This window comes from Cervus elaphus, chromosome 20, assembly GCF_910594005.1.
Source record: "Cervus elaphus chromosome 20, mCerEla1.1, whole genome shotgun sequence".
Lineage (NCBI taxonomy): Eukaryota > Metazoa > Chordata > Mammalia > Artiodactyla > Cervidae > Cervus > Cervus elaphus.
In genome coordinates this window covers 130,296,941-130,314,924 of record NC_057834.1, presented here as the reverse complement: position 1 = coordinate 130,314,924, position 17,984 = coordinate 130,296,941, and the positions used below count along the sequence as shown (strand labels likewise).

At 37.6% G+C, this 17,984-nt stretch overlaps 1 protein-coding gene across 7 annotated transcripts in view; it reads left to right on the top strand.

Annotated features, from left to right (window-relative positions):
• Positions 1-8,587, top strand: part of ZMYM4 (zinc finger MYM-type containing 4) — a 154,403-nt gene extending 145,816 nt beyond the window's left edge. For all 7 annotated transcript variants that reach the window (XM_043875821.1, XM_043875822.1, XM_043875820.1 and 4 more), the window contains 2 exons: positions 4,943-5,072; positions 5,959-8,587. In XM_043875821.1, the coding sequence (XP_043731756.1) occupies positions 4,943-5,072; positions 5,959-6,166 (338 nt within the window). In that variant the 3' untranslated portion in view covers positions 6,167-8,587. The remainder of the gene's footprint in view (positions 1-4,942; positions 5,073-5,958) is intronic.
• Positions 8,588-17,984: the final 9,397 nt, after the last annotated feature.

The following is a 17,984-nucleotide window of genomic DNA, read 5'->3' as shown; positions in this document are numbered from 1 at the left end:
ATTCATTACCTTTTTAGAAATTGTTTTATAATTGTTTGTATTGTTCATGTCTGTTTCTTTTCTTCTTGCTCTCTTCCCTTGCAGTTTGATTACTTTTTAGTTTTGTTTGTATTCTTTTCTCTTTTTCGTGTGTGTATCTATTATTCAGTTTTGGTTAGTGGTTATCATAAGCCTCTTATATAACAACTTACGTATATGGCAGTCTATTTTAAGTTGATGGTTGCTTAAGTTTGAGTGTGCTCTAAAAACACTACGTTTTTACTGTCACCACCCCACCCCGTCTTTTATGTTTTTGACAAATTTTACTTTTTTAAAATGTTGTATTTTCTTTAATAATTATAGATTATTTGATCTCACTACTTTTCTAATCTTCATACTAGCTACATAGATGGTTGAATCACTACCTTTAGTATGTGCTTGCCTTTACATTGAGTTTTTTTCTTCCATAATTTTCATATTTCAAGTAATGGCCTTCTTTTTATGTTCAAAGAAGTCCCTTGAACATTCGTTGTAAGGTCAGTTGAGTAATGATAAACGCCTTTAACTTCTGCTTGTCTGGGAAACTTTATTTCACCTTTAGTTGTGAATGATAATCTTGACAGAGTATTCTTGGTTGTAAATTTTTTCCTTTAAGCATTTTGAATATCTCATGCCACTGCCTTCTGGCTTTAAAGTTTCTGCTGAAAAAGCTAATAGTCTTATGGGGGCTCCTCTGTATGTAACTACTTTTTTCTCTCTTTTGCTCAGTCTTGTCTGACTCTTTGCAACCCCATGGACTGCAGCACACCAGGCTTCCCCGTCCTTCACCGTCTCCCAGAGCTTGCCCGAACTCATGTCCATTGAGTCGGTGATACCATCCAACCATCTTGTCCTCTGTCATCCCCTTCTTATCCTTGCTGCTTTAAATATTCTCTGTCTTTAACTTTTGACATTTTAATTATAATGTGCCTCAGTGTAGGTTTCTTTGCGTTCATCTTGTTTGGGACTCTTCATTTCCTGGAATTGGATGAGTTTACTTTTCCAAGTTAGTCAAGTTTTCAGCCAGTTTTTTCTTCAAATAGATTTTCTGTTTCTTTTCTCCCTTCTTCCGGAATCCTTATAATGCAAATGTTAGTATGCTTGGTGTTGTCCCCAGAAGTCTTTCAAACTGTCTTTTTTTAATGTTTTTGCCTATTTCATTTGGAACAATTCCTTTGTCTCTTCAATTTTCCTCGCTCTCTGTGTTCGTTTCTATGCACTAGATAGATGAGCCACATCTGCCAGCCTACAGAGGATGACTTTAGGTAAAAGGTACCCTGTGAAGCCCAGTAGTGCAAGGGCTACATGCAGCCTCCTCTGTGGTTAGGCCATGCAGGACTGGACCCTGAGATAGCTGGCTGTAATGCTGAGTTGTGACTGTTGGGGGCAGTGTGGTTTGCAGGGCCATTTCCTAGGGTGGAGCTGCTTTGGAGGGGCTCTAGTGCTGGCCAGAGCCACTGGCTAGGTGTAATAGAGTAGCTTTGGAGGAGTGCCAGCCTGGATGGGTCTACAGGTGAACCTGGGATGAGATGGGAAGAGTCAAAATGGCACCCACCAGCATTGGACCAAGTAGTCATAGAAGGTGAGCAAAAGATCCTGGTGTTCCTCAGTGGCTACATAACCAGGGAAAATTATAAAAGTCCCTGGCTCTGCTGTACACACCCTAAAATCAGTCAGTGACTCTCCTTCACATAGGACCCAGGTACTCTTCAAACTGCTGCCTCTGGGACTTGGGGCAAGAGAGTTTTTGCATGTGCCCTTTAAGTTTTAGTTTCCTACAGACCTCTGGATGTAAGTCCCACCGGTTTTCAAGTCCAGGTGTTACAGGGGTTTGTCGGATTATCTTTCTAGTGCTGGTCCCCCTGAGGCTGAGGAGCTTCATGTGGAGTTTGGACACTTTGCTCCTCAGGAGGACCTCTACAGCTGTGATGTCCTCTCTGCCTGTGGGTCCTGGCCAGATACCATCTCTGCCTCTCTTACTCATCTTAATGGTGATTTTCCTTTTATCTTCAGTTGTGGAAAATCTTTTGTGCTGGTCTTCAGGTCTTTCTCAGGGATAGTTGCTCTGTGTATAGTTGTAGTTTTGGTGTGTTCATGGAAAGAGATGAGCCCGGGATCTCCTACTCTTGGATCTTGTCCCTTTCTTGTAAGATTTCTATTTGAAATCATATTAGTATTCAGATGGACACTTAACAGAGATGAGTAATTGCAAATTCTAGACATGGAAGAGTATAGTTTTAGTTTAACATTTAAATGCTTTTCTCTATTTTCAGGGCCATATTAAAGGCTTGACTCAAAATTAGAGGAATCAGTTGCTTCAGTATGCTTTTTTTGGTGCGGGGGAGTGGTTGCCATGCTGCATGGCTTGTGGGATCTTAGTTCCCTGACCAGAGTTTAAAATCGTGCCCCCTGCAGTGCAGAGTGTTAATCACTTAAAAGTCCTCTTTTATTGTCATTTAAATTAGAAATTCTGATTTAATTGGTTAAGGATGTAACCCAGATATAATCTTCATTTTAAAACTTTGCATGGAATTGAAATATACAGCCAAGGTTGGGGATCATTGATTTAGAGGCAACAGATGGGTCAATTACTAGTTAAAAGGAACTTGCATAACTTTTAAATCTACTGTTTCTAAAAGTTTGGGGTTTTTTTGACCAGAGTACTCCGTTTTAGTTAATTCATTATTGACCACAGGATTTTTGTAGAAACTTAACACCTGTGGCTGGTGATTTTTATTTTGACCAGCCAGAAGTTAATTCTGTTATTTCTTTAACATTTTGTGGATTATTGCATTCAGTAGTTACACTTGACACACCTGTAAAATCTTCTAATTTTCTTGAATGTTGTCTTTAGTCCACTGTTCTATAGAAGCAAAGGTGCATTCTCCAGCACCATGAGTTTCCCTGTATGTATCAGAATCAATCATTACAGCCTTTTGTCTTATTTTGTCCTAATATTCACATTGTTTGAATCAGAACTATATTTTGAAGAACTGTCATCTTCCAAGACACTAGTATATATGTCACTTGGAAAATCAGAGAAAGTACCTGTATAAAATTCAGCAAAAAATTTTTCTTTACTCAAAATTTTTTGATGTGTCAGTTTTGAAAATTTCATGTTTTTGATATACACAAGGCTGGTACAAAAACCTAATGGAGCAAAATGTGAATGATAACAACAATCATAAGTTGCATAATGAATCCTTGATCAGTTTTAAACTCTTAACAACTTCACCTGGTGATGTTAATTGTTTATCATTTTGTAAAAATGTATTGATACGTCTCTAGTCAATAATGTGTTAACGTTGTAAAATTCTGAGGGAACTTTAAGCCTGTCCTAGAGTATACTGCCTTCATACGCAGTAGAAAAATATTAGCAGTGACTGTTTTATTAGAATGTTTATGATCTTGCATTCTAAAAAGTCTGTTAATAATTTGTTTTTAATGTTTAAAAATTAATGTTATTATGGAACTAGAAATTATGTTTATTGATTTTGAACAGAATTGCAAGTCTGAAATTCCCAAAACTAAACTATTATTTCCTTGAGATAAGAGGGAAGTATGTATTTTGAATGTAAGAATTTTAAATTACTGAAACTAGAATCTGTAGAGAATAATTATGATGTTCATCTTTGTGTTTACTTTTTTCTCAGTTGCTCCTTTACTTTAGAAAATACTAAGATTATCTTGCTTTTTCCACCATGCATTCATACCCTCTTTCTTATATTTTGTTTATATATAGCCCACTTTATGCTCTTAGTTGATATTAATTCAGGGACTTCTTTGGTGGTCCAGTACCTAAGAATCCACGCTCCCAATGCAGGGGTTGCAGGTGTGATCCCTGGTTGGGGAACTAGATCTCACATGCCACGACTGAAGAGTTCACATGCCACAACTAAAGATTCTACATGTTGCAACTAAGACCTGGTTCTGCCAAATAAATAAAAATAGATAACTTAAAAAATTTATACTAATTCAGGGAGGTAGAGGCAATGGGGCAGCATTTTCCTGTTTTCTAATTAGGTGCTTGACCAGATTTGTAATAAATTTAGCTTCTTTTTTTTTTTAATTTTTTTTTTTAATTTAGCTTCTTTTATGAATGAGCAGCTAGCACATTTTCTATTTAGATAGCCTGTAAATGGAAAACTAGGTTAAAACCATAAATTAACCACTTATGGTTAATTCAGAACTAATACAGGAAGCTGGGGAAATTTTTGGATCAGTTGTTAAAAGCAGATAAAAGAAGAAAACCTTTTTTCCTCAGGTTTTTAGATTCTCTTGAAGTTTGAATGGAGAAAGTGGGAAGGAAACAGCCTGCTTTCCATGTCTTTACCCTGGCTTCTTTCTGATAACCCTTGGCCTCTGCACAACTGTGTTGGTGAAAAAGAGATTGCTCTTTCCTTATCAAATGGTCGGCCTTACTGAGAATTCTTTTTCTAAGAAAAGATTTCATTTCTCATAATACTATAACAAATGGAAAGAGACTTAAAACAAATGCCCAGTGGGCACTGGTGTCCCACAGGAGGACTGTTTTCAGAGGAAGAGGTGCCGGCTTCTGTTTTGATCCCCACTATAGGAGAGGGGCACGCAGAACCCTTTTTTCTCTTTGTTTTGCTATGGATTAAGAACCCTATGCCTCATAAAATAGCCTAACAAAGTCAGTCTCGGAATTGAGACATACTTTCAAGCATCATGCTTTTTGTCATGGTGCCCCAACTTGGGTAAGGATACAGACATAAATTCTACAGGACAGGGACTTTGTTTGATCAACCCAGCACTAGTCTAGTGCTTCCATGGATCCTCAATAAATATTTGTTGAAGAAGTGAGTAAGTGAAAGGAAGGGAAAGGCAGCCACATAAGTGGGTGTCTTAAGACTTGAAGAAAGACTTTTCTAATTCTATGATTATTATTTTCTGTCTCAAGATAAACTAACTGTTGGCAAGAGGAAACGAAATGAAGATGATGATGTTCCAGTGGGTGTGGAGATGGCAGAGAATACTGATAACCCCCTCAGATGCCCAGTCCGACTTTATGAGTTTTACCTGTCCAAATGGTAAGTGATTTTCCTCTGAACTAGATACACACACTTCAAAAAGTAATTATTATATTTTAGATTTCAGATGCTCAAATCCAAGAAATGTAGCTGGTCTGTAACTTTAAACAAAGATTTACTTACAGTTTCATTTTTTCCCCAATTTCTTATCTGCCTGGATTTTGAACCAAGAAACAAACTGCTTTATCTTGAGCATTTTTTTCCCAAAAATCTCTTAAAAAGCAAGAATCACTGTCATTGTTTGATCTTTACAACTGTTGCTTAACTTTATGTGACATCTAAACTGCTGTGAATTTGTTGTTTACATAGAAAAATAGGGGAAAGACTGTACTAAGTCTATAAATGAGAAAATAGTTTTTAGAGAATTGACATTTTTTGAGTGGTCTTTTTTTTTATAGAAACTTTATAATTTTAAAAAGTTGCAAGATCTGCACTAAAGCAATTTTTTTTTTCCCCCAAAGAAATAAAATGACTGGGTTTGCTGTTTAGTAGAGTTGTGAAGTATTTTGGGGATTCATTTTAGGATTTCAGGGTATTGGGTACTGAGGATGAGTCTCAGCCATAGTGTCACTTGTGAGTTGAATTTGTTTTTGCTCCTGGTAAGTTTTAAGTACTAACGCTTGTGAAAGCTTTACATTTTGTCATCTATTAACATTATACTTACTTCGAATCCAGCGTGATTCTTGAGTGTGGGGGAAAAAATATGCAGTTACAGGTTGCTCCTGGAGCATAAATATCTATAAACTTGTTTATCTCTTTGGGCACACTGTTTACGATATTAGTCATAGTACGAAATATCTGAGAGCCATTATACTTAGAGAGTAATTACAATGTGCTGTACTCTCTGATCCCAGTTGTCTCTCTCTCTCTTCTTCCCTGTGGATAGCTCTGAAAGCGTGAAGCAGAGGAGTGACGTGTTTTACCTTCAGCCTGAGCGCGCCTGTGTTCCAAATAGCCCCATGTGGTACTCCACATTTCCCATAGACCCCGGGACCCTGGACACCATGTTAACACGCATTCTCATGGTGAGGGAGGTACACGAAGAACTTGCCAAAGCCAAATCAGAAGACTCTGATGTTGAATTATCAGATTAAAGTGCAAGTGGGTTCCTATTTTCATACATGTTGGTATGCACCAAACTGTGAATGCATCCAGCTTTGGAAAACGATAAGTCTCAAGTCCTCTTGACTTGATTATGAGATAATAGAAAACAGACAACTCGTGAACCACAGTGTGGATGTACAAATGAAAACTGAAGGAAACAATATGAACTGAGAAACATTGTTCTTTGGCAGTGATATAGTTCTTAGACATCTTCAGAATGACTAACCAATTTCTCTGAGTGGTGCATAATCTTATTTTGTTTGGGAATAACAAATTGTGGAATATTTTTAAGGAAAACTGTTGTATAAAATTCTACCATAGTAACCTTAGACCTTAGAGGGGTAGCTTTGGAGTGAAACCTTGGCTGCGGCAGGCTACTTAGGCAAGCCCTCTGTGAAAGTCAGGGGAGAAATCAGTACAGAGCTAAGAGTGGCATCAGATGAGGACTGTGGGACCCAGACTTGAAGACCCAATAAAAATACTCAGCCTTTTTTTTTTTTTTTTTTAAAGGTAGAGAGTGAAGTGGTCTTGATTTTGATTTTCACTGCCAAGCCAATTCTGTGAAGGATAGAAGCCTTTGGTGCTTTTGCCATAGGGTCCCTCACATCAGGGGAAAAGGCCTTCACTGCTGTTCATGCAGTAATGTGTCCCTTTCACTTTCTGGGTCTGGCCTTCTCAGCTGTGGGTCTGGATGTGGGTAAATTAAGTTAAAGGGGCTGAAACTCTGCAAAATAATTATGCACACAGAAAGTCTGTGGCGCTTGTTAGACCCCAAGTGTCTTGAAATGTTTGTAGAAAACCCACTAAAATGCCCACTTTGGGTGTCAGCCTTTATTGCTGCTGTCTCACAGCATAAGCTGTGGTACACAGAAGTGGGGGTTCTTTTGTTTTTATTTTATCCCCAAATGGCAGCTTTCCTCCCATTGTTTTATCTTCCCGTTTCCTAAATAATTTGTTATTTTGTCTTTTGCACCAGTTTCTGGAGGCCCTTGTCATTTCAAAAAGAGGAGTCTCTCCTTTCTCTGGCAAACCTGTGGGTGATTCCACAGAGACACAGTGTTACTTAGCTATCAGAACTATGGTAGAAGAAGAACTAGTATTTTCCTATATAAAGCATTGGAAGATGACCTTGTTACCCTAAGAAACTTAAAAATAGGAATCTGGGGTTAGGATACAAAGACACTGACGGTCTTGCATATATCCACAAGAAGGTCTTCTTATAGCATTATTCCAAACTCTAGCTGTTTTAGTAGTTTGATGAGGATCAAGTCATAGGAGTGTTTGGCAAATGGATCCATTTCCTTCTGCATTCTGTTTCTTCCCCACAAAATTTTGAATCAAAGCTTCTATAATATTGGCCAGTCACAGAACTTCTTTAGCGGAGGTTAATTTGACCCTTTAATAGAAACGAGAGAAGTCTAAAAAGCCTCTTAGAAATTTTAACCTTGAAAGACTTTACCATATGTCCCATTTTTTAGATGGGAATGGCAGGTGGTTTTTTTGTTTTTTAATAAATAAATTTAAATACAATAAAAATTTTAAAGTAGACCTTTTGACATTGTGTACTTATGGTTCTGTCCCTCTGCCTGTAACAAATCTTGTTTTTGTTACCAAGAACTATGTGAAAGAAGTAAATCTGCCCCAGTTCTGTATGATTAATTCCATCTGTGTTTTGTCATTTCTGACTGGAAAACTTACTTCCAGACCTTGTTTGATATGGAGGAAAAGCAATTGGATTGTCTGATAAGTCTGCCAATAAACTATCCAGAAACATCAGGTATAATAGTCCCCACTAATGAAATTTTATCGTTTATATAAACACTAATGTTTCCCCTTCTGTAGAAATGCAAATTTACGGCATAGTAGATAAACTATTATAAAACACTAGAGAGAGAGGAAAAAATTCTGTATGTTTTAATTGAGAACAGAAAATATCCAGGTAAATGACTGTATCAAGATGTCAATTGCATGTTAGTCCACAGAGTTGTTCCAGATCCTGGAATAATTTGTAAAAGAAAATATTGAGTCATTATTGGTCATTCCTCATAAGCATAGCTGTTGATGTGTGTGTCCGGTTATTTGCTTTTTTAAATTTTATTAAAATTATGTAAAATTGGTTTTTTTCCGCCCCCCCAGGGGAGGAAAAAATATCAAACAAGAGAAACATTAAATTATCTGTTCTTTTTTGTTTTTTAAACACTTTCGGGTTTTCACCTTGCAAAAACCACAGAAATATTCCCTTAGAATAAAATAGTATATTTGTATTTGATGGGTGAATTATTCATTTTCTTTATGTCTTGAAAGAACTTTAAATATTTTTTTTGTTTGACCCTATTGGTATGATCCAACAGATGGTATATTACAAAGAAAGAGATCAGTTTTCAGAAAATAAATTATTTGGTTTTTACTCAGTCCAGAAAACATTGTTTCATTGCAAAATCTTGTCAGTTTTTTTTTTCCCCCATCAAAGACTTGTTCTGATTTTTAATCTGTTACCATATACAAAGCCCTGAAAGCTAGAAGCATCAAGTATTAGGTTGGTGCAAAAGTAACTGCGGTTTTGCATTGTTGAACTTTGCTGTTTGATATTAATGAGTACAGTCTTAAATGTGGTTGTATTATACATCATTTTAATGCACATTTCTTTATTTTTTTTGCTAATGACTTATGACTTGCTGTTTATTTTATATTTATTTTAGATTAGGGAAATGATGATGTTAGACAAAAAAGCAAGTTCTAGCAATTTTCTTATTCAAGTTCAAAATGAGTCGTAAAGCAGTAGAGACAACTCGCAACATCGACAACGCATTTGGCCCAGGAACTGGTGATTCAAGAAGTTTTGCAAAGGAAACAAGACCCTTGACAATGAGGAGTGCAGTGTTCGGCCGTGGGACATTCACAACAGCAAATTGAGAGGATCATCGAAGCTGATCCTCTTACAGCTACGCAGGAAGTTGCTGAAGAACTCAGCATGGACCACTCTATGGTCATTTGACATTTGAAGCAAATTGGAAAAGTGAAAAGCTTGGTAAGTGGGTACCTTACTTATCTTGTGGCTGACTGCAAATTTAAAAAAATCGTCATTTTGAAGTGTCGTCTTAATTCTGCACAACTACAGCAAACCATTTCTTGATCAGATTATGACATGTGACGAAAAGTGGATTTATCCAAGGCAACAACCAGCTCAGCAGTTGGATCGAGAAGAAGCCGCAAAGCACTTTCCAAAGCTAAACTTGAACCAAAGAAGGTCATGGTCACTGGTGGTCTGCTGCCCATCTGATTCACTGTAACTTGCTGCTGCTGCTAAGTCACTTCAGTCATGTCAGACTCTGTGCGACCCCATCCCTGGGATTCTCCAGGCAAGAACACTGGAGTGGGTTGCTGTTTCCTTCTCCAGTGCTTGAAAGTGAAAAGTGAAAGTGAAGTCGCTCGGTCATGTCTGACTATTCGCGACCCCATGGACTGCAGCCTACCAGGCTCCTCAGTCCATGGGATTTTCCAGGCAAGAGTACTGGAGTGGGGTGCCATTGCCTTCTCCGCTGTAACTTTCTAAATCCCATCAAAACCATTACATATGAGACATATGCTTAACAACTCGATGAGATGCGCTGAAACCTGCAGTGCCTGCGGCCAGCACTGTTCACCAAAAAGGACCCAATTCTGCACGACAACGCCTGACTGCACATCGCACAACCAACACTTCAAAAGTTGAACGAATTGGGCTATGAAGTTTTGCCTCATCTGTCACATTCACCTGACCTCTCACCAACCATCACTTCTTCAAGCATCTCAACAACTTTTTACAGAGAAAATGATTCCACAACCAGCAGGAGGCAGAAGGTGCTTTCCAAGAGTTCTTCGAATCCTGAAGCACAGATTCTTAGGCAATGGGAATAAAACTGGTTTCTCATTGGCAAAAATGTGTTGATTGTAGTGATTCCTATTTTGATTAATAAAGATGTGCTTGATCCTAGTTATAATGATTTAAAATTCATAGTCTGAAACCGCAATTATGTTTGCATCAACCTGATATATTTTTCATTTTAGGCAAGACTTTTTTTTAGATTTACACAGCTTACCTAGTTCAACTTGAATCATTTTGAAATCATGAGATTAGAATAAAGAATATATTCTTAAGTATGAATACCTATTTAATTTGGGAATGTGAGACTAAGTGGCATTTTCCTTAGACTCTAGTTTTCTTGGTATTGTGCAAATATACCTTCAGATTCCACATAGATTGTTTTTACCTACCTGCCTTGGGGCATTCCTATTTTTTTAACAAAATTTTCCAAAAAGTTTTAAGTTAAAATGAAATTATGTAAATGAATCCATTTTTTAAATTAAATTCAAAATTTAATTTTCTATGCAAACAGAAAAAGTCACTGTGATTCTGAGTTGAAATAAGCAACAATACCCCCAATTCCTCCTGTCTATCATCATCATACTTTATTTCATCATTGAAAAACAAACAGTTGTGACCCATTGTTACCGGGTGGGAAGATCAGAGCTCTGCAGCCTAGTCTTTCTACTTTACTGTCTGTACAGCCTTAAGTTAGTTACCTCACCTCTCTGTGCCTCAGTTTTCTCTTAAACTGGGAATAATATCAACTTCTGTAAGTTGTGCTTGGAACATGATAGGTTTTCAATGTCAACTCTTTTTTACTACTATAACATCTGCAAATTCTAGGCATATAGTAAGATTTTAAATAAATGCTAATTCCCCCACTACAGCCTGAATTTTCACTAAATTCAGTGCTTCCGATTCTGCAAAACATAATACCCAGCATCATCAATTCTATATATTGGAATGAATTATTTAGAATAACTAAAGACTATATACACTAAATCATACATTCTTCACTCATGTGCTTGCTTACATGCATATAAATTATGATCAACGTTACAGAAATCCTTTGATATACTTCACCACATTGGAAAAGGTAAATAATACGGGGTATATCAATGGGTACAAGAAGAGCACGTGATAGTTTACCTTTTTTTTCACTGAAATTCTGAATCTGAGAGATTTCATTTATCTGACAGTAGTTATATACCAGCACATAGGAAGAAGGCTGCTGCACGATGTGCATCTCCACACTTCCTTCTTATTACGGAACCTGCACCCCTACGTTTTGGGTAGGCAATGGCTTCCTGCTAAGTGACTGTTTTCCAGCCTATCTTGCAACAGGATGTAAACAAGTGACTAGGTTTTGACCAATGGGATGGAAACAGAAGGATGTAACAACCAGGCCACATCCTTAAAAGGGAAGAGTTTGCCCTCCTTTCTAATTTTCCTTTCCCCATGCACCAGAATGTGAATGTAGTCAGTCAGTGGTCATGGCAAACCAGTTTTTTCTGTGTGGGAAGGGCGATATATTGAAAGTACGGTAGCTCAGACCTTCACATAAAAAAGGAAACCTTCCAGCTTACTGAAGCTATCATCATTTGCTTTCTGCTAAAGTAGCCAAACCAGTATCCTAACAGACCTACTGTGCCCAGTATCATGCTACTGCTTAATACAGAACTGGAAGTTCTGATCCAGAGTACAAAGAGCTTTTCAATATTGGCAAGTGAGAAAACCCATTATATTTAAGTCATTATTTTCAGATGTAGAAACATCTGTGCAAAAAAGCCAAGAGAGGGAATTCTCTGGCAGTCCAGTGGTTAGGACTCCTTGCTTTCACTGCTGCGGGCCTGGGTTCAATTCCTGGTCAGGGAACTAAGATCACAAAAGCCAGGCCATGGAGCCAAAAAATAAAACCAAGAGAAAAAACATACCATTAAAAATAAGGCTGCTGCTGCTGTGCTCAATCATGCCCAACTCTGCAGCGCCATGAACTGCAGCCGACCAGGCTCCTCTGACCATGGAATTTCCAAAGAAGAAAACTGGAGCAGGTTGCCATTTCCTACACCAGGGGATCTTTGACCCACGGATCAAACCCAGATCCCTTGTGTCTCCTGCATTAGCTTCTTTACCACTGTACCACCTTTAAGCCCTAAGTTTAAGATTGCTAACCATAAGTTTATTAAAAAAAAAAACATTTTTCCACAAGAGCAGTACCCAACTAGATAATGTAATTAAAAGGAAAAGATACTAATTTTTTAAAAAGAAGATACTATTCACAGTAGCAATGCAAACTGTACAGTATTTAGTTATTAATCATATCTATAAAGGATGACAAATATGACAGGCTGAGAGAAGATAACTTGTAATGTGTAAGACCACCAAAGGATTTATACCTAGAATATAGAAAAACTGCAGAATTGTAAAGAAAGTTAAATGAAGATATTTCATAGATCAGTCATTCAGTTGTGTCCAACTCTTTGCAATCCCATGGACTGCAGCACGCCAGGCTTGCCTGTCCATCATCAACTCCCAGAGCTTACTCAAACTCATGTCCATTGAGTTGGTGATGCCATCCAACCATCTCATTCTCGTGTCATCCCCTTCTCTTCCCACCTTCAATCTTTCCCAGCATCAGGGTCTTTTCAAATGAGTCAGTTTTTCACATCAGGTGGCCAAAGTATTGGAGTTTCAGCTTCAGCATCAGTCCTTCCAATGAATACTCAGGACTGATTCTCTTTAGGATGGACTGGTTGGATCTCCTTGCAGTCCAAGGGACTCTCAAGAGTCTTCAACAACACAGTTCAAAAGCATCGATTCTTCGGTGCTCAGCTTTCTTTATTGTCCAACTCTCACATCCATACATGACTAAATCCATAGCTTTGACAAAATGGATCTTTGTCAGCAAAGTAATGTCTCTGCTTTTTAATATGCTGTCCAGGTTGGTCATAACTTTTCTTCCAAGGAGTAAGCATCTTTCAACTTTATGGTGGCAGTCACCATCTGCAGTGATTTTGGAGCCCCCCAAAATAAAGTCTCTCAATGTTTCTATTGTTTCCCCATCTATTTACCATGAAGTGATGGGACCAGATGCCGCAATCTTAGTTTTCTGAATGTTGAGTTTTAAGCCAACTTTTTCACTCTCTTTCATCAAGAGGCTCTTTAGTTCTTTGCTTTCTGCCATGAGGGTGGTGTCATCTGCATATCTGAGGTTATTGATATTTCTCCCAGCAATCTTGATTCCAGCTTGGGCTACATCCAGTCCAGCGTTTCTCATGATGTACTCTGCATAGAAGTTAAATAAGCAGAGTGACAATATACAGCCTTGATGTACTCCTTTCCCGATTTGGAACCAGTCTGTTGTTCCATGTCCGGTTCTAACTGTTGCTTCTTGACCTGCGTACAGGTTTCTCAAGAGGCAAGTCAAGTTGTCTGGTACTCCCATCCCTTGAAGAACTTTCACAGTTTGTTGTGATCCACATAGTCAAAGGCTTTGGCATAGTCAATAAAACAGAAGTTGATGTTTTTCTGGAACTCTCTTGCTTTTTCCATGATCCCACAGATTTTGGCAATTTGACCTCTGGTTCCTCTGCCTTTTCTAAATCCAGCTTGAACATCTGGAAGTTCACGGTTCACATACTGTTGAAGCCTGGCTTGGAAAATTTTGAGCATTACTTTGCTAGCATGTGAAATGAATGCAGTTGTGTGGTAGTTTGAGCATTCTTTGGCGTTGCCTTTCTTTGGGATTGGAATGAAAACTGACCTTTTCCATTCCTGTGACCATTGTTGAGTTTTCCAAATTTGCTGGCATATTGAGTGCAGCACTTTCACAGCATCATCTTTTAGGATTTGAAATAGCTCAACTGGAATTTCATCACCTCCACTAGCTTTATTTGTAGTGATGCTTCCTAAGACCCACTTGACTTCACATTCCAGGGTGTCTGGCTCTAGGTGAGTGATCACACCATTGTGGTTATCTGGGTCATGAAGATCATTTTTGTATAGTTCTTCTGTGTATTCTTGCCCCTTCTTGTTAGTATCTTCTGCTTCTGTTAGGTCCATACCATTTCTGTCCTTTACTGTGCCCATCTTTGCATAAATGTTACCTTGGTATCGCTAATTTTCTTGAAGAGATTTCTAGTGTTTCCCATTCTATTGTTTTCTTCTATTTCTTTGCATTGATTGCTGAGGAAGGCTTTTTTATCTCTCCTTGCTATTCTTTGGAGCTCTGCATTCAAGTGGGTATATCTTTCCTTTTCTCCTTTGCCTTTCGCTTCTCTTCTTTTCACAACTATTTTTAAGGCTTCCTCAGGCAACCGTTTTGCCTTTTTGCATTTCTTTTCCTTGGGGATGGTCTTGATCCTTGCCTCCTGTTCAGTGTCACGAACCTCTATCCATAGTTCTTCAGGCACTCTATCAGATCTAATCCCTTGGACCTATTTGTCACTTTCACTGTATAATCATAAGGGATTTCATTTAGGTCATATTTGAGTGGTCTAGTGGTTTCCCCTACTTTCTTCAATTTAAGTCTGAACTTGGCAAGAAGGAGTTCATGATCTGAGCCACAGTCAGCTCCCGGTCTTGTTTTTGCTGACTGTATAGAGCTCCATCTTTGGCTGCAAAGAACATAATCAATCTGACTTCAGTATTGCCCATCTGGTGCTGTCCATGTGTAGAGTCTTCTCTTGGTTGTTGGAAGAGGGTGTTTGCTATGACCAGTGCGTTCTCTTGGCAAAACTCTTTATTAGCCTTTGCCCTGCTTCATTCTGTACTGCAAGGCCAAATTTGCCTGTTACTCCAGGTGTTTCTTGACTTCTACTTTTGCATTCTAGTCCCCTATAATGAAAAGGACATCTTTTTTGGGTGTTAGCTCTAGAAGGTCTTCTAGGTCTTCATAGAACTGTTCAGCTTCTTCAGCATTACTGCTTGGGGCATAGACTTGGATTACTGTGATATTGAATGGTTTGCCTTGGAAACAGAGATCATTTTGTTGTGTTTGAGATTGCATCCAAGTACTGCAGTTTGGACTCTTTTGTTGACTATGATGGCTACTCCATTTCTTCTAAGGGATTCCTGCCCACATTTCATAGATGAGGAGCCCAAAAGGGTAAGCAAATACATGAAGAGGTGTTCAAACTCATCAGTAATCAGCAGATTTTTTTTTTTAAAGAACTATCACTTTACATCCTTAAGACTAGCCAAAATTAGAAAAAGGATAATGTCAACGGGTGCTGGTGATATAGGGATATTAAAACCCTTATATATTGCAAGAATAAATGTAGAACTATATACCCATTCTGGAGTCAATCCTGGACATTAAGTTAAAGAAGTTTGGTAGATTTTACAAAGAAGCTTACCCTTTCCTCTTGTTAAATAAATGATTATTATTAAATGTGTTTGTTTTTCATTATATATGTCCATGTAATTTTTATCTTTATTCATTTGCCAAAATACCTTGACGGATTTTTCTAATGTTGAACCATCATCCCTGCACTCCTTGATGAAATCCTAATGTGATTTATATATAGGATTAGATATATAACCTTTATCAAGGTAAAGATAATACCTTCCATTCCTAGTTTGCCCTGAATTTTTCTTTAAATTTTATTTTTTTTCTTTAAATTTTAAATAAGTGTTGAGCTTACCAAAGGCCTTTTTTTTCTTTTTGCATTTTTAAAATAATACTCATCTTACTTTTCTGTCTTCATTAATGTTGTGAAGCACACTGAATGCTTCTTATACTCCTTGGATAAACTCTTGTTATGTTTACATATTTTGGCTAACTAATATTCAGTTCTGTTTTTACATCATAGTCACAAGTGACTATATTTTTTCTTTTTGAATTATTTTTGAGTATTTTTCTCTTTGATTTCTCATCTGATTTTGGAATCACTATTAGAAAAAGAAATAGTCAAGTTTTATTTTTCCAATTTGTGGAACAACTTATATAGAACTTATATTCTTGAGCGTGTAGTCAAACTTATAAAAGCTTTTTTCTACTTTTTGGCCACATCCCGTGTGACATGCGGGATTTTAGTTCCTCAACCACAGGCGGAACCTGCACCCTCAGCAGTGGAGGTGCAGTGTATTAACCACTGGACCACCAGGGAAGTCCATATAAAATTTTAATTGTTTTTTAAATTCCTCTAAAGGGATTTTGGTTTATTTAATGTCATTTTGGTTTATTTAATGTTCATTCGTCTACTCAAAGTTTTTATGTCTTATCAATTTGGATTTTTTGATAATTTTCTCAGTTTGATCTATATGTTCAGGTTTATTAGCATATGTTTCATAATTCCTTCTTCCATTCTGCTGCTGCTGCTGCTAAGTTGCTTCAGTCGTGTCCGACTCTGTGCGACCCCATAGACAGCTGCCCACCAGGCTCCCCCGTCCCTGGGATTCTCCAGGCAAGAACACTGAAGTGGGTTGCCATTTCCTTCTCCAATGAATGAAAGTGAAGAGTGAAAGTGAAGTCGCTCAGTCGTGCCCAACTCTTCGCGACCCCATGGACTGCAGCCCACCAGGCTCCTCTGTCCATGGGATTCTCCAGGCAAGAGTACTGGATGGGGTGCCACTGCCTTCTCCATTCTATATTTCTTGTTATTTTGTTTGCATTGTGTCTTTTTCCTGATCTGCCTTCTTTTTAAACATTTTTATTGGAGTTTACTTGATTTACAATATTGTTTTAGTTTCTGCTGTCCAGCGAGGGAAATCATATATAGATAGCTACTTTTTTTTAGATTCTTTTCCCATATAAGTTACTGCAGAGTATTAAGTAGAATTCCCTGTACTACACCCTAGGTCCTTATTAGTTTTCTATTTTATGTAGTATGTGTATGTCCATCCCAATCTCCCAATTTTATCCTTTTCCCCCGCTTTCCCCCCATGGTAGCCATAAGATTGTTTTATACATCAGTACCTCTGTTTCTGTTTTGTAAATAAGTTCATCTGTACCATTTTTAAAGATTCCTTGTATAAGTGATATATTTGTCTTTGTCTGACTTACATCACTCAGTATGACAATCTCTAGATCTGTTCATGTAATAGTGATGTTGAGCATCTTATGCTTTTTAAACATCTGTATATCTGCTATGAAGCAGCATGTATTTAGATCTTCCACCCATTTTTTTGACTGGGTTTTCTGTTTATTTTTTGTTACTGAGCTGCATGAGCTGTTTGTATACTTTGGAGATTGATCCCTTGTTGGAGAAAATGCAAGCATTTTCTCCCATTCTGTGGGCTATTTTTGTGTTTTATTTATTATTTCCTTTGCTGTGCAAAGCTTTTAAGTTTAATTAGGTCCCATTTGTTGTTGTTTTTATTTTCATTACTCTAATGAGATGAATAAAAAAAAATCTTGTTTCAGTTTACGTCAGTGTTCTGCCTATGTTCTCCTCTAAGAGTTTTATAGTATTCAGCCTTACACTTAGTCTTTAATCCATTTTGAGTTTATTTTTGTGTACAGTGTTAGGGAGTGTTCTAATTTCATTCTTTTACATGTGGCTGTCCAGTTTTCCCAACACCATTTATTGAAGACTGTCTTTTCTCCATTGTATATTCTTGCTTCCTTTGTCATAGATTAGACCATGGGTGTGGGGGTTTATCTCTGGCCTTTCTACCCTGTTCCATTGATCTGTATTTGTTTTTATGTCAGTACCATACTGTCTAATTACTGTAGCTTTGTAGTGTAGTCTGCAGTCAGGGAACCTGATTCCTCCAGCCCCATTTTTCTTTCTCAAGATGGCTTTGGCTATTTGAGGTCTTTTGTGTTTCTGTACAGATTGTAAAAATTTTTGTTCTAATTCTGTGGAAAATGTCATTTTGACAGTGAATCTGTAGATTGCTTTGGGTAGTATAGTTATTTTAATGATACTGATCCTTCCAGTCCAAGAACAGGGTATATCTCTCCAATCATTTGTGTCATCTTTGATTTCTTTCATCAGTATCATAGTTTTCTGAAT